The sequence below is a fragment of the Leiobunum rupestre genome, chromosome 2 (genome assembly GCF_980474605.1).
Source record: "Leiobunum rupestre chromosome 2, qqLeiRupe1.1.hap1, whole genome shotgun sequence".
In the NCBI taxonomy this organism is placed as follows: domain Eukaryota; kingdom Metazoa; phylum Arthropoda; class Arachnida; order Opiliones; family Sclerosomatidae; genus Leiobunum; species Leiobunum rupestre.
In genome coordinates, this window is record NC_143385.1 from 83,205,221 (window position 1) to 83,220,954 (window position 15,734).

General features: G+C 35.1%; 1 protein-coding gene across 1 annotated transcript in view; it reads right to left on the reverse strand.

Moving 5' to 3' along the window:
• LOC149959766 (ganglioside GM2 activator-like) overlaps positions 1-15,009 on the reverse strand; it is a 28,966-nt gene extending 13,957 nt beyond the window's left edge. Inside the window, exons 1-2 of the mRNA XM_090165179.1 lie at positions 14,723-15,009; positions 606-699 (exon numbers count right to left, since the gene is read on the reverse strand). Coding sequence (XP_090021305.1) covers positions 606-699; positions 14,723-14,746 — 118 coding nt within the window. The 5' untranslated portion in view covers positions 14,747-15,009. The remainder of the gene's footprint in view (positions 1-605; positions 700-14,722) is intronic.
• Positions 15,010-15,734: the final 725 nt, after the last annotated feature.

The following is a 15,734-nucleotide window of genomic DNA, read 5'->3' on the forward strand; positions in this document are numbered from 1 at the left end:
CCTCATATATTTGGAATCACAGTTCATTAGGGCTGTGCGAGTAGTGGTTTCAGGCAATCGAGTCGGGTATCGAGTACCAAATTCTTTTTCATCGAGTATTCGAGTCGAGTAATATTGAAGTCGAGTCGAGTAATCGAGTACTTGACTAAGGGGAAAATTTCCCTTATTCGAGTCGAGTAACTAAAAATAACCATCGAGTAATATTTATAACGAGTCGGGTTATCGAGTACTTGATTAGAAGCTGGTTCTATTCAAGAAATTATGAAAATAATTTAAAAGGAGTATAAAGTAACTTTCAATGCTGAAAAATATTCCTTTAATTTAAATGGACCACAGTTTCTACAACTTTGTAGGTACCGTTTATTGCCCCAAAAAAGTTGTAAAAACCCCTCTTTAAACTTTGAAGCAACGATAGCAGCTTATTCGTGTAATCGGGTACCCGAATATGCAATTTTTTGGTACTCGGTAATCGACGAGTATTCTCCAATTACTTATTCGAGGTCGAGTTCGAGTACACGACCTCAAAAAAGCCCTACTGTTCATTTGATATAAAATTCGTTATTAATGCGCAACTTATTTTAACGATGATAAAATGTCGTACTTACCACAGTCTGATGTTTGCGACGCCTTGAAGACAATTCTTTTCCGAGCGTTGACGATTGACAGGAAAATTACCACAAATACGAAGAAAAGTCGTTTCTGAAAAGAAAAATAATGGAGCTACAATGAGTTTCTGCCAGTTGAAAATGGTGCTATTCTTAAAACAACTTATCTATACAAGCCACTAAGCATCTGGGATTTTTAATATTTATGAGCCAATTATTAAAAATAATCATGATTTAATCATTTACATTATGATTAAATAACTTACTTTAGGATTAAATAATTTACATTAGGATGAAATAATTTGCATTAGGATGAAATAATTTGCATTAGGATTAAATATTTTACATTAGGATTAAATAATTTACATTAGGGTTAAATAATATACATTAGGATGAAATAATTTACATTTGGATGAAATAATTTACATTAGGGATAAATAATTTACGTAAGGTTTAAATATTTTACATTAGGATGAAATAATTTGCATTAGGATTAAATAATTTACATTAGGATTAAATAATTTACATTAGGATTGAATAATTTACATTAGGATAAAATAATTTACATTAGGATGAAATAATATACATTTGGATGAAATAATTTACATAAGGTTTAAATATTTTAATTTAGGATAAATTAATTTACATTAGGATTGAATAATTTACATTCGAATTAAGTAATTTACATTAGGCGTAAATAATTTACATTCCGATTAAATAATTTACATTAGGGTTAAATAATATACATTAGGATGAAATAATTTACATTTGGATGAAATAATTTACATTAGGGATAAATAATTTACATAAGGTTTAAATATTTTACGTTAGGATGAAATAATTTGCATTAGGATTAAATAATTTACATTCCGATTAAATAATTTACATTAGGATTGAATAATTTACATTAGGATAAAATAATTGAGCGTAGCTCTCACTGTGGAAACTGGCAGAAAAAGTGGCTGTCCGGTCCTAGAGAAGCTATTGGATGAAACGAAAAGGGGCGTTTCGGAAAACGACTCGAGAGGGAAAAATGGGTGATTGTTCCGCGCTTTAAAAAAAATTGGTATTCTCTCACTGCGATGAATTGGGGGGGGGGGGGGAGTGGGGTTTCGGAAAACGAGTCGAAAGGGAAAGAGTGGTTAATCGGTCGTGTTGGGGGAAAAACGACTCCAGAAGAGCCGGCGCCAGAAAACTGCTGTCTGACGGAGCCACGAGAGGGGAAACAAGTGGGCCCGGCAGTCCCAAATAATAGTTTCACACGAGCCAAGCTTTACGAACACACGAATAGTAGTATAACCGGTAACGGAAACATGAACAAATAAAATAAACGGTCGAGAAAAACCGCTCGGAATATTTTTGTAGGTAATATGGGAACCGCTCGAAATATGTTTGTGGGAAATATAGGGGTGACAATTTCAAAAATTACCCAGAGTGGTTGGGCTAAAGGGTTAAAAAACCAACAGAAGCGATTTCACCACGTTAAGAGATGCACTTACGAAAACCCATGCCGCCCCCTCCCCTCCCTTCACACCTAGGGGCTCATTGAAGGTGATAGCATAGTTCCCAAATTCCATAGAATGGCTGGGCTCCGAAGAGTCGCCAACAATAGATAGGAGCGCTCGGTGGGAGAGTCGCCATATCTTACCCTCCCCCACCCGAATGGAAGCGAGAGGCAAGCGCTGTTGCGGAAACCGTGTGCGAACGAAAACGCCAAAACGCCAGAGACGGAAACGCCAGAAGATCACCGAATCCCGATTGCCTGACTTGCAAGGTTGTTGGTTGTCTAAACCGCGTGAATTTTAGGGATGAAAAGCTGGTATAACTATAGCAGCATATGGCTAGCTTTCTACGGCCTTTCCCTCTCTGGTTTAAAGCGCGAGCGTAGGAGGATTCTACCGTGGCGTAAGAGAACGACGTTATTGCGGACGATGAGAATCCTACCGTGGCGTTCGAAAACGGCGTGTTTGCGAACGGCGGCGGCGGGGACCGTAGCGGCTACGGGAGTTTTACTCTAGCCTATACTAGGCTCGTGTAAAACTAAAAAGACTCAACAGCTGACAATGACCGAAAAACATAAAACGTTTAAATGAATTTTTAAATTTATATTTTTATTGACCGAAAAAAACAAAACGTTTAAATAAGTTTTGAAATTTATATTTTTATTTAAAAAAAACAACACGTTTAAAAATTTATTTTGAAATTTTACGTAAAAGAACATTTAAACAATGGGCCACGTCGACGTCGACCTCAGATTCCACACCGGCAAGTCGTTCCCCGCATCTTCTAACTGTTTCTCCACTCATGAATGCAAACGAATTGAAATAAAGAGTAATCTTTAAAAACTAAATTATTTATCTCGCTTTCCTTTCTCTACTTGAGTTTAATTAATCTAAGCCTAATTAACCACCGAATTTGCATCTCGCTCCGCTCAAGTATTTGTTGAAAATTCCGTTTTCGGTTTTTGCAACGTCCTAGTTTACATTAGGATGAAATAATAAACCTTTGGAAGAAATAATTTACATTAAGGTTGCCTAATTCGGAGTGGCTATTCCGGCCGAAAATTTTATCCAGCCCAGTGAGGGCCGTCTAATCCGGCCGAAACTTTCCTTTTATAAAAAAATTACTAAACCTTAATTTTAATGGTAAATCGTGTATTATCCAGAATCATTGCAATTGAGAAAAGGAAGCAAACTTATCGAACCATTAATACTAACCATTTAACTGACTTTTTGACAATTATTATTTTTCGTTTTCACCTTGGAGAGTAGAGACACGAGGCGATAAATTCCCAACGAACTTTATCTCGAATAATATTACTCTTCCGGTAATCCGGGACAGACGAATAAACGTTTTTGTTTGGATTACACTACAATCGTTTTGGAATCGTTATGTTTCTAATAATGAGAATATGAAATAAATTAATAGTTTTCTAATTGAATAAACATAAATATAGTGAGAGCTATAAGTCGCACTGAACATTGTTTTATGAAGGGAGTACGTAGTTCCATGATCAACGAATTTTGCATGTCTGCCACCAGGTTTAACAAAGCTAGGAGTGCTTGGCGCTAGTTACCCAAAAACGAATTTAAGCAGACTTTTTTTGTATTTACTAGGTACTCCCTTTAATGATAGTCTGTCTTAGAGCGATTGCGTTATCGAAGTTTTGGATCAGGTACGTTCTTGCGTACTATCCGTTCGCAAAAAGCTGCCGGTTTCAGATCGTTTTCAATACGAGCAAAAACACGTTTATTAGTACAGGAAGGTTAGCTCAAAATTTAGGTGAACCCGTAACAAATTAAAACAAAGCTGAAAGTTTCCTAAATTATAGATTTTGGGGCGCTCTTTCACGTGGTGTGGTCTCTTTTGTTCTCCCATTGGTGGAATTTCCGCCATCTTGGAAAATGGTGACCAAAATGCAGTGAAAATTCAATATCTTCCGTATGGCTTATCCAATTTACATGAATATGTTGCATCTTTTATGTTCTTAGGTATTTAGTCATATTATGCACCGGAAGTGCGTAATTTGAGCCGGAAGCTAAGACAAATTTCACAAATTTGGTAATTATTGACGTTATAAGCATAATATAACGTTATAAACATGTCTTGGGTAGAATTTTTATTCTTGAAACACTGACATAGTTTAATTCCTCCATTTTATATAATGGCGGGAAAAATAAATGTTACATCAACTTTGGTTTTATTAATTTAAGAAATATTTTTGGAACAATTTACTTTCATATTGTCTAGTAAAGATTCTAGAAAACGTTATAAAATAAAACCTACATATCAAGCACAAACTATTTTTTAATAGATATTATGAAAAATATATATTCATCGACATCCTCGTCTAAAAGTTCCGTATCGAAATCTCTACGTTCATTGGTACAAGATATTCCCTTGCATCGCCTACAAATTGAGGAACAGATTAGACCAATCTTTCGGCATTCCTCATTTCAAATCGCAGACGTCTTTGCATTTACTAGAGATCATCTGAAGAATCTCGGCCGGTGCTGGTTCAAGAGTGGTTGCGTTGAGGCCGTTACCTAGCCAAGTTTGAACTTGGTGAAAGACACGCACGGTATGAGTGTTGTTTCACAGCTGCGCTATTTGGTGGTAGTGATGCTAGCTCAAAATTTGAGCTAATAGACGAGGGGTCGGACACTTGCCATTATTTTGTACAGGATTTTGTAGAGATTTTGGCGATTTTATCATGACCTTTTGAAGTGATTTTGGGATTTCAATGTTAATTTACCATAGAGAGAGTTGAAAGATTTTGCGATTTTAGACAAAGTGTACGGAATTTTGGTAAATGTCCGACCCCTCGCTAATAGAAGACCCAGCGGTTGCTTTTATAAATGCGTGGAACCGTTGTCCGTCCAATGTATCCGTTTCATTTGCTCCATAAAGTCTCAACAAATACATTTCACCGACTCTAGATACTTCGTCATGGGTTGAGCTACGCAAGCAAAATATTTTTACGGCTTGTCGAAGTTCTTCGTTCTTCTTTAAAATATTAAACGCCTTTTTCTTTCCTTGTCGATAAAGTGCTGATGTTGTGTCGCAGCGAGTCATAGCGTGAAGGAACGGTAAAATCTGAGTCATATCACCTAATGTCTCTTGAACGTCTTTTATTTTAATAATTTTATCGGATTTATTCGTTACGAAATAAATATTACTTTTAAACGTGGGACGCGAAAGCGCAATTAGCAAAACCAGTAAGTCAGTGTCTTCTCCGACCAGCGCTATATTTTCGTGAATTTCTTCAAGCGCTAATTCAACTGTAGTGTTAACAATAAGGGTATCGGCATCTTCTTTCGCTTGCTTTACTGTGAATCCGTGTTCCTGGAACTAGATTAACAAGTTCTCAATAAAAGACTGCTTGTTTCAAGGATTTTTCAGGAATGTTACTTGAGATGTCGACACTTGAATATTGTCCTCTATTTTCATGTCAGTAGCCATAATTTTAGAATTTCTCCTACGTTGCTCCTCACCTTTGGTCGTTAGTGTTTCGTTGTATCCACCAAAAACTATAGTGGCATTAGCACCATAATGTGTTTTAACAAATTCTAAATAAAGGGAAAGTTCATGGACGAGGCCACACTACTCGGTGAAGTAGAAACCCACCATCTACGACTAAAGGATTGAAATCCAAGTTCGATTGGTTTGATGAACTATTCTAGTATGTTGGCTAGAGTAGCTTTGTTGGTTTTCCTAAACGAAATTTCGTCAAAGAGTGCCGGGGCGATTGGTGACAGCTCAAATTGAAGATATGTCTCTAAATTTGCTCCGCGTTGTAAGGCACTGGCAATTCTACCAAAAAGTTGCTGTGGGTTTACAATAACCTCGTCTTCGTCAAATCGAACGGAATTTTTCATCGCTGCTAATGGTTTTACTTTGTCATTTCTTCGTAGCTTCACTTCAAAAAACGTCCTTCCTACCATGCGCTTTATGGATTCACTACCTACTTCTAAAGCTGAATTACTATTTATTGTAGTATCTGCGATTAAACCTGAAGCAAGAGACACCAGGGAAGACTCTATCTTAAATGGCGAGTGGTCTCTTAACCATCCATAAAGTTTTGACGAGTCTTTGACGTCACGTGCTTGTCTAGAGTCTCTAACTTCGACGTGTTGTTCAGATGTAGCTGCAGTGACGTCACAATAATCTTCTAGGGCCTTACTTATGAGGGTACATACTGGAGTTGTTAACACCAATCTAGCAATTGTACTTTCAGTTAAACCACGTCCACTTGTTAGCCCTTCCACCACCTTCATAGATCGCATCAGAACTTGTTCGATAGTCATGTCAGACCAGATTCCGGACCAATATTTATTTGAGCATCTAACGGTAAAATACCCATTTTTAGTGAAATTGTTAAACTCTTCCAACGACATTGAGTTTTCGAGCTCAGAAATTTGCTGTAGGTATAGGTGAGCTGATTTGGCGTAAGCTAAATTTCCCGAAGCGTGTAATTAAGGCAACATTTTTTGAAGACAGTATAAGTGTAAAGACCAATGTCCACTCCACTCGGCTCTAACAAACAAGCGCATGACTTCAACAAGCTCAAAATATAATACCCATAATTTAGCTGTTCAACTTGTCTTGCTTATGTTTTCTTTCAGAGTCAAAAATTGAAGATATTTTTCGTACTTCATAACACTCCTGCATCTCCTCAGTAGTTATTACATTAAACATTTACTCCATGTGTTTACGCTTGATATTTTCCTTTAGACTTTCATCTATTGTGGGCATAGTATCGAGTATAAGCTTTCCAATCTATGGTGCTATCCAATTGTAATTTCACTGCTCTTAACCATTCATCACTTCGAATTGCTGTACGATTTTCTAGAGTTGTTTTTATTTGAAAAGCTTCAACCAAATGGTTTTCGAACTGATCTAGATACATCTTCACCACATAAAAAACAATATTGTTTTAAGTCAAAAGTTGACGTCTTCGATCTTAAATGTGTTTCCTCAATTTCAGTAGAAGTACTGGCCTCTTCTATTTTTTAATATTATCGTCACGAGTATATTCCCTTCTGCAGTTGTCATGTAACCGAACCTCTGACAGATTTTGGAGTTTTTCATGCAGCCCGTCTTTCCTTCTTAAACTTGCACTTACGAGGGTTCGTAACTTATGTAGTTTTTCTACAATTTAATAACTCGTCACAGATTATACATTTATTATCCATTTTAAATGAAGAAAAATACGAAATATTTTAGAGTTTTAACATCTTTCTTCTGCTAAAACTCAATCGCGACTGAACTCAATTATTTTGGTTTTCTTTAAAGTACGAGGTCCAATTTCAGTGTTTCGATGCCCTCTCACCTCCAAGGTCGTTTCGGCGAACACCCGTACGAAGATAAAAAAAAGCCGTAGGTCGTAACAGCTCGGAGATAGGTCGTCGTGTCCATATTGGTCAAAAGGGTTTTTTGAACAGCTGCGAAATTCAAGTATTTATCCCTTGCGTAGGGTCACACGAAGTAATTACACAACCGGAAATAAAATTATGCCAAACTATTAAAAAGATAGTTTTCAATCAAATACCCAAATAATTAAAGCAATCAACAGTGGTCCTAATCGAAAATAGGCTCTGATAAGAAAGTACGATCAGTTGAAGCGTAATAGCGATTCGCGAGTAAGGCTGGTCGGACTACACGTGACGAGTGACCAATGCACAAAATTATACCCTAGCATTATATGTAAATAATTCCATACTGTCGGGATTGTGCCTAAAAATAATAGGTGCAATTTGATAGTTTACGTAACTTCTAAAAAGTAATAATTCACAATTCTTTCCAAGTGGCCTAACATATCAAGCATAATTACGCACTTCCGGTGCATAATATGACTTAATACCTTGAACATTTTAAGTATTTTTTTCATGTAAATCGGATAAGCCATACGAGATATATTGAATTTTTACTGAATTTTGGCCGCCATTTTCTAAGATGGTGGAAATAACACCAATGGGAGAACACCGGAGACCACACCACGTGAAAGAGCGCCCCAAATTCTATAAAGTAGGAAACTTTCAGCTTTGTGTTAATTTGTTGCGGGTCAAAACCTATTTTTCCTGTACTATATGTTTCAAATTCGAAAATAACTACCTTCTGAAGCTTGTTAGTCCTTACAATGTTTGTCACATAAAGATTTACGTTGCATTGGCGAAACCGACTGTCATTTAATAATTTTGCACTGAATGAATGGGAAGTGTCATACTTATTTTACTATGTTACTTATGCTATATCTCGCTCGCACTCACTAGCTTGAGATCTGCTGATGCTCGCAGATTTTTTAGCGCCTAAATCGTTGATCCTAACATTTCACTCTTTTAGGATCGCTTAAATTGGCGCTCCTCTCATTTTCGATTTGTGATATTTTAAATGCTTAAAAACCGCTCAAAATTAAAGGAGCGCCCATAAAATTCTTCAATGTACGTGTTCCATAAAAGCAATACGAATAGTCCGGGCCACGCAGACGAGTCGCAAGGGGAGGGAGGGAGGTCAAAAATTGAAAATTTATGAAAAAAAATCACTTAAAAGGCTGGAAGTAGGGGTGCAAATCAACCACATTTCTAATCCGCTCCAAGGGATCGAAGGGGGAGGGGGCAGCAAATAGGAAAATCTATAACAATGATTTAGAGTTTCGAGGGAGTCGTGTAATTGAAAAGACTATTGCTCCAACACTTGGGAGAAATGCTTTTCGCCGCCCCTGTTTAAACCAGACAGTCTCGGAAACCATGTTTAAAGCCAGTGAGGTTCTAAATTTAATGTACTAAATATAGACCTCAGTATCTTTCCTGAATTTTTTTTAGAAATGTAAAACGTCTTTCTGTAAGACCGACGATAAATATCCAAAACCCTAGCACGAAGTCATTGCATAACGATGTAGTTTTTCCTATACTCTAATTTCCTAAAAAACACACATTGAAGGGTTGAAATGTCACCATAGGCATACTGTGCATTCTCTAGTACTAGGCCTATATGTGGGTAAATTATGACCACTCGAAAAACCAAAACGCGACCATAAGTTGTAACCTTTTCCGTGTGGAATTTGTATATTTCATTTCAGTAAGTAACTAACTCCAAGCACTCCTAGCATTGTTAAACCTGGTGGCAGACATGCAAAATTCGTTGATCCACCATAAACATAGAACTACGTACTCCCTTTAAAAACAATGATCATTGCGACTTATAGCTCTCACTATATTTATGTTTATTCAATTAGAAAACTATTAATTTATTTCATATTCTCATTATTAGAAACATAACGATTCCAAAACGATTGTAGTGTAATCCAAATGAAAACTTATTCGTCTGTCCCGGATTACCGGAGGAGTAATATTATTCGAGATAAAGTTCGTTGGGAATTTATCGCCTCGTGTCTCTACTCTCCAAGGTGAAAACGAAAAATAATAATTGGCAAAAAGTCAGTTAAATGGGTAGTATTAATGGTTCGATAAGTTTGCTTCTTTTTCTCAATTGCAATGATTCTGAATAATACACGATTTACCATTAAAATTAAGGTTTAGTAATTAAGGAAAGTTTCGGCCGGATTAGACGGCCCTCACTGGGCTGGATAAATCGGCCGAAACTTTTACTACGGGAAAATGTCGGCCGAATTAGCTGGTTGCTGATGGACGAATATTCCGGCCGAAACTTTCGGTTTGGAAAATTTCGGCCGGAATAGCCCCCAACAATTCGTCAGCTATTCCGGCCGAAAGTTTCGGCCGTTTTAGCCACATTTTAGTTGAAAGCTAGTCCGGCCGAATGTTTCGGCCGGAATAGTCTGGGGGCTAATGCGGCCGGAATTTTCGGTCGGAATAGCTTCGGCCTAAATAATTTACATAAGGTTTAAATATTTTACATTAGAATAAATTCATTTACATTAGCATTAAATAATTTACATTCCGATTAAATAATTTACATAAAGATAAAATAATTTACATAAAGATAAAATAATTTACATAAGGATTAAATAATTTACGTTAGGATTGAATAATTTACATTCGGATATAATAATTTACATTCGGATATAATAATTTACATTCGGATTAAGTAATTTACATTCCGATTAAGTAATTTTCGTTAGGCGTAAATAATTTACATTCCGATTAAATAATTTACAAAAGGGTTGAATAATTTACATTAGGATTAAATAATTTACATTAGGATTAAATAATTTACATTAGGATTAAATAATTTACATTAGGATTAAATAATTTACATTAGGATTAAATAATTTTCATTCCGATTAAATAATTTACATTCCGATTAAATAATTTTCATTCCGATTAAATAAATTACATTAGAAATGAATAATTTATATTAGGATTTAAAAATTTTATTAGAATATATCTCTAATTATTTATTTATTTGAAATTATACATACACTTGAAAAAACGTGAAAAATGCCAAATGCGTGAACTTTTAATTTAATCTTTTCATTGTTGTTTAAAACTTGGAGCTCTTGAGAACGAATTTCAAGCGCCATAATAAAAGCTGTTTGTCCGGTTTAATGTTTTAGGATTAATTAACTTTCCATCCTTTTGAATAACTTGACCAGGTAATATTTTGAATTTCATGCTTTAGGAGCTCTCCCTTACTTTCCGTAAAAGGTCGTTGTGACGGATTAGCAATTTGTGTCATTAGACTACGCTAATCGCCAAGAGTTATGTTTTCGACCTTGAATACCTTGGGTTTAACCTCGTAAACATGATTACTGATTTGTACGTGTACAAGACAATTAGGTTTGTCAATATCGAGACATAATTTTTGTTAGCTGTTTCGTGTAGAGGGAAATTAGAGGAATGTCCGTAGTCGTTTTCTTAATATATCGCGACAACTAACAATGTATGTTAAAACTTTGCAAGTTACAAAGACGCCAATTACTTTTATTACAAGTAAGAATTTTGTACAATTTTCATTACTTAAATTACAACAGTATACAATCCATTCTCTAGCTTTAATTCAATCAATACCCCACCTCTCAGTTTTGGGATCTTAAGGGGGAAGACTACAGTAGCCATTGTCTACTTTCGCGCTATTTCAAGCTGAACTCTTTTAATTTTGTATTTTAACTAAAATTAATATTTAAGTGTAGAACAGCCTCTTGTTTAGTGCTTAAAATAATTTTTACAATTTTAAATTTAAAAGTAATTAAGTTATTAAGTTTTAATTCGGACCCACGGAGCTAAACAAGTTCGGTAAGCGCCCAAACAACCCTTTAGTTAGGACCTTATATCTCGTTAACTATTAATATTAATTATTAAAATTATTTTAAGCACTAGAGGGAGGTTCAGCCTAATAAGAAAAATATAATTCAATTATGTAATTGTTAAAACAGAAACGTTCAGCTTGAACGAAAAAGAGACTTTTACTATCTTCTTCCCCCTTAAAATCCACCGTATATGATTAACTAGAATATTAGGAGTATCCGCCATTTTGTAAAATGGTGGATATTCATTTAAAGCGCTTAACTAGGTAAACTATTAAACTGAAGTGAGCATTATTCTAGTTACGGTTTATTTCTTTTCAAAAGGCGTGGTATTATTTTTTAAATGTCGCATTTTAGTTTCTATCATATATCTACTTTATTTAGGAACTAATTTAACCAAATTATCGAAAGCAAAAGTTAAATATTCACGTATTTTATAGAGAACTATTTTTCATCGTGGCGGAGTACAACCGATACCTTTGTGTCCCTGTAAAGAGGCGAGGGGGGAGTCATTTCCGAAGCACAAAAAAAAATTTTACCCCTCAAATAAGACGTCGTGCGGTTGGACCCAAGTGCCAGACTTTCTCCCCCTATTTACTTTTGGTCATAGCACTGCCAACTTCTTTAACGCACTTCCGCGGTCGGGGTTGGCCGTGGTCGAAACATAGGGGCTGCTTCACTAAGCGTAGGTTAAAAACGTGTTCTAGTCTTTAATTGTTTTACTATTTTCTAATCAGAAACATCACTATCACAATAATAATACTAATGTCCGAGTGGTCGTTAGATTAAGTTTAACAAATTAATCTATTTTCTTTTAAAAAGTATAAATATTTAAGTATGACTTTCTTTAAAGGTCCAACTTTTAAAGATTTATTTAATGAAGCTGGAAGTCGCTGTTTAACTTATAAACTTTAAAGCAAATTTAGAACCACGTGACTACTTTTAAAGGTTTCTACCTTTTGTTGGCGCTCAAAGGTTTTCCGAAAGAAATTTTACCCAGCATACCTTGCAATTTATGCTATCGCCAAGTTGTGGTATTTGATTATTTGTAGTATTTTATCAATTATGTTTGACTTTTTTTACAATAACTAGAGTCAGATATCCAAGGGAAATAGGTATGATACGTAAAATTACATTGACGCTTCATTTGTGATATTTGTTTGGGTTTTGAGTGACACGTAAGGGTCCGCTTAAGATCTAGAAGACTAATCTAAGGGCGCTGATAAAACTATTAATAACACTTATTTAAAGTACAAACCTTGTATTATAAAAATATTTGGCCGCATAAAAGATTTCATTTCCATCACTAACTGTCTGTATACCGGGTGTTTCAAACGGTTATGTAAAAATTTGAAGGAGTTGTAGGGGGTGAGTTGAGAAGTATGCCTGTTTTTCCCCCATTGTCCTACGATGAGTTAAAAGAACGCCAGAGAGCTTCAAAGTGTGGCCTACTAGCCCCTGGAAATAGGCTGCAACAAGCGTAAAACCAAGCAGAAGAGACTTTAAATACTGTTTAAGTTTGCTTTTTTACGCTGGTTATCTCAATTTGTTTACAGAGTCCTTTTTCACCTATCACACGAACCCAAACCTTATTGTTCGCATTTCACCGCTGCTTGGTTTTGCGCTTGTTGCAGCCTACTTCCAGAGGCTAGTAGACCACACTTTGAAGCTCTCTGGCGCTCTTTTCACTCATCGTAGGAAAATGGGAGAAAAACAGGCATACTTCTCAACTCACCCCCTATAATTCCTTCAAATTTTTACATAACCCCTTGAAACAGCCTGTATACTTAAATAATTATAAGCAGTTCTTTTATATTTTGAGTGCACTCTTTGACGCAATATTCTTTATCTAATCGCAATACGTCAAAGTTTTACCTTTTTAATTTATCTTTTTCTTTAGTTTAAAAGAGTACTGACATTAAACATACCTTAAGTTTATAACCTTCAAATTTAGATTTGTTTTGATATGCTTCCAAAGCTACTAAAACAATTTGTGAAACTGAAAAACCATAATTACCTTCTAAATCTAATTAGATTTTAGAAATATTAAGTATGGAAATGAAAATATAGATTTACGTTTCTTTATTTGTATTTAAAGGGAATATAACCTCAAGTCTTTTTTAAGGTTTTTTTTATGTTTTTGATGTTAACAATTTAGGCGGGAAATCACTAACCAGCGCCCAAAATATCTGAAGCCATAGGAGGGAGCGGGAAATGGTCGAAGTGTTGGTGTTCCATGCACAACAAAAAACCTGAGGTTATATTCCCTTTAATCTGGCCAATCGGGTAAGAAGTAGGTTTCAAGAAGGTTATAAACTTGTTAAAATCTTCATTTCATTTTTCATTGTACCATTTCAACGGAAAAAAATATTTGACATTTTTATATCCGTATTTCATGTGCTTGCTAAAATTTGATATTTTATTTTAAAGAAATCATGATCAGAATTACAACGCAACTCCTGGATATTTTCGATATTTCGAAATTGTTTAACTGCGTAAAAATACCTATATTATAATAAGGTTCAAAATCTGCTTATGTTCAATCATTTTATAAAATAATTGAAAGTAATAATGTTTTGCTATATGCACTTTAACTTAAAGAAGAAACACGCTATTAATTTTTACAAAAAGTTATTTACGTTTTTTTTTAGAAATATCTTTTGACTTTACGAGAACTAAAATAAATTTCATAAAAATAGTTTCAGGAAATGAGAAAAGTAATATATTTTATGATCTATATAAATTCTTTTTATTAGTGACAGTAGTTGGTTTCGTCTGAACAAAATATGTGGTGGATAAAACATTTTTGAATTTCGTTGTTATTCAAATCTTTCCGATTGGATTTCATTGTCTTTTCAAGCCGTTTGACCAATATCATTAAATGACATGCCATTCACAATGTAATTTTAATAAACGTTTGGCCATTTAGGGTATTTGCAGTTAAATACAATTAATTAGAAAATTTTAATTAGATTCAGAGTTAACAAACTTTTTATTTTATTTGCATTTTATACTTTTTTCAATTTCTTTAAGTGCGGTAAAAATTAAAATAACGAAAGTTTACAAAATGCACTATTAATTATTCACATAAATATTACATTAGAGCACAAAATTTTAGTCATGAATGAGTAATATGGATTTTCCATAAGCGATACTAAAACCAGTGAAACCAAAATGTTTTAAAATTGAAATTAATTTAAATATTTAATGACTATTAAACCGCCTCGGAATTATTATCAGACGCAATTTGAAAAACATTGTAAAGCGTATTTAGTAATAGTTTCCCTGTTTGAAATCCGATTTCATGAATTAGGATGCTTTTCCGCACTAATTTGCAATACTCACAGACAAAGACGATAAAATTAAACATGATTTTTTAAAATATCTTACTTACCACAGCAACGCTTCCGAAATCCATGTCACTCTGTAATTAATTATCGTTCAACGAGCAAATAATAAATTCATCAATGCTCACATTATCGTTAAATAATTATCAAAAGTTGAACAATATGACGACTTGAGATTTTTTGACGAAATACGCTAAGATACCGCGAGTGCACGTGAACCGAGAAATTATCCCGAAATGTTTACGATCCCCGATTGATCTCGCTGCGTACGAGCCAAATCTAATACATTTTTTTTTAATTTAAGCGAAAAAGCTCCCCGGGCTCCGACCTTAAGCGATCATTCTTCGGCACGCCTCCCCTGCCAGCGCTCTCTCGCGGCCGATAAGGACCCGTTTCACGCGTGGAAGGAGAACCGCTCTCGGTGCAGCTGCACTCTTTCTAGGCCAAAGATTGCGATCGCAAATTTTCCCTTTCAATATCAGACATTTTTCCCGCTTGAAGATGAAAGCTATAACTTAATAATGGGCGTTTCCAGGAAATAGCCAAGAAGTAATATTTCCGAGAGCCAGGACCTGCAAGTTGCTGTTTATATGGTGCTTGTTGAAATAATGCAAACGTTTCCCCTGTACCGTATGCAACGAATGTGTTCTTTTACAAAGGTATAGCTTTTTTGACATATTAAGGCTTAGCAAAAACACAACGTTCTGTTTACAAGTGAAAAGTTTTCATTATTTTAACAAGCACCAAACAGTAACTTGCTAGTCCTGGTTCTCGGATATATTACTTCTTGGTGATTTCCTTGAAGATGTTTTATCTAAGCGCTTTTTACGGAGGACGAATTTCACTTCGAAACTTCGACTTCGAAAGTTAATTACTGATAGTTTTTTTAACCGGGTTAGATGAGTGTTCTAGTCTGCCACTTTTAGAGTCAAAAAAATTAATTAACTTCCTTAATGGTGGTGTCACACTGTTCAAATGGTGCCATCCAGGATTTTAAGAGGTACATGATAATAAACTATACCGTTAGGGGATCCAGCTATGACTGGATAGCCTCTTACC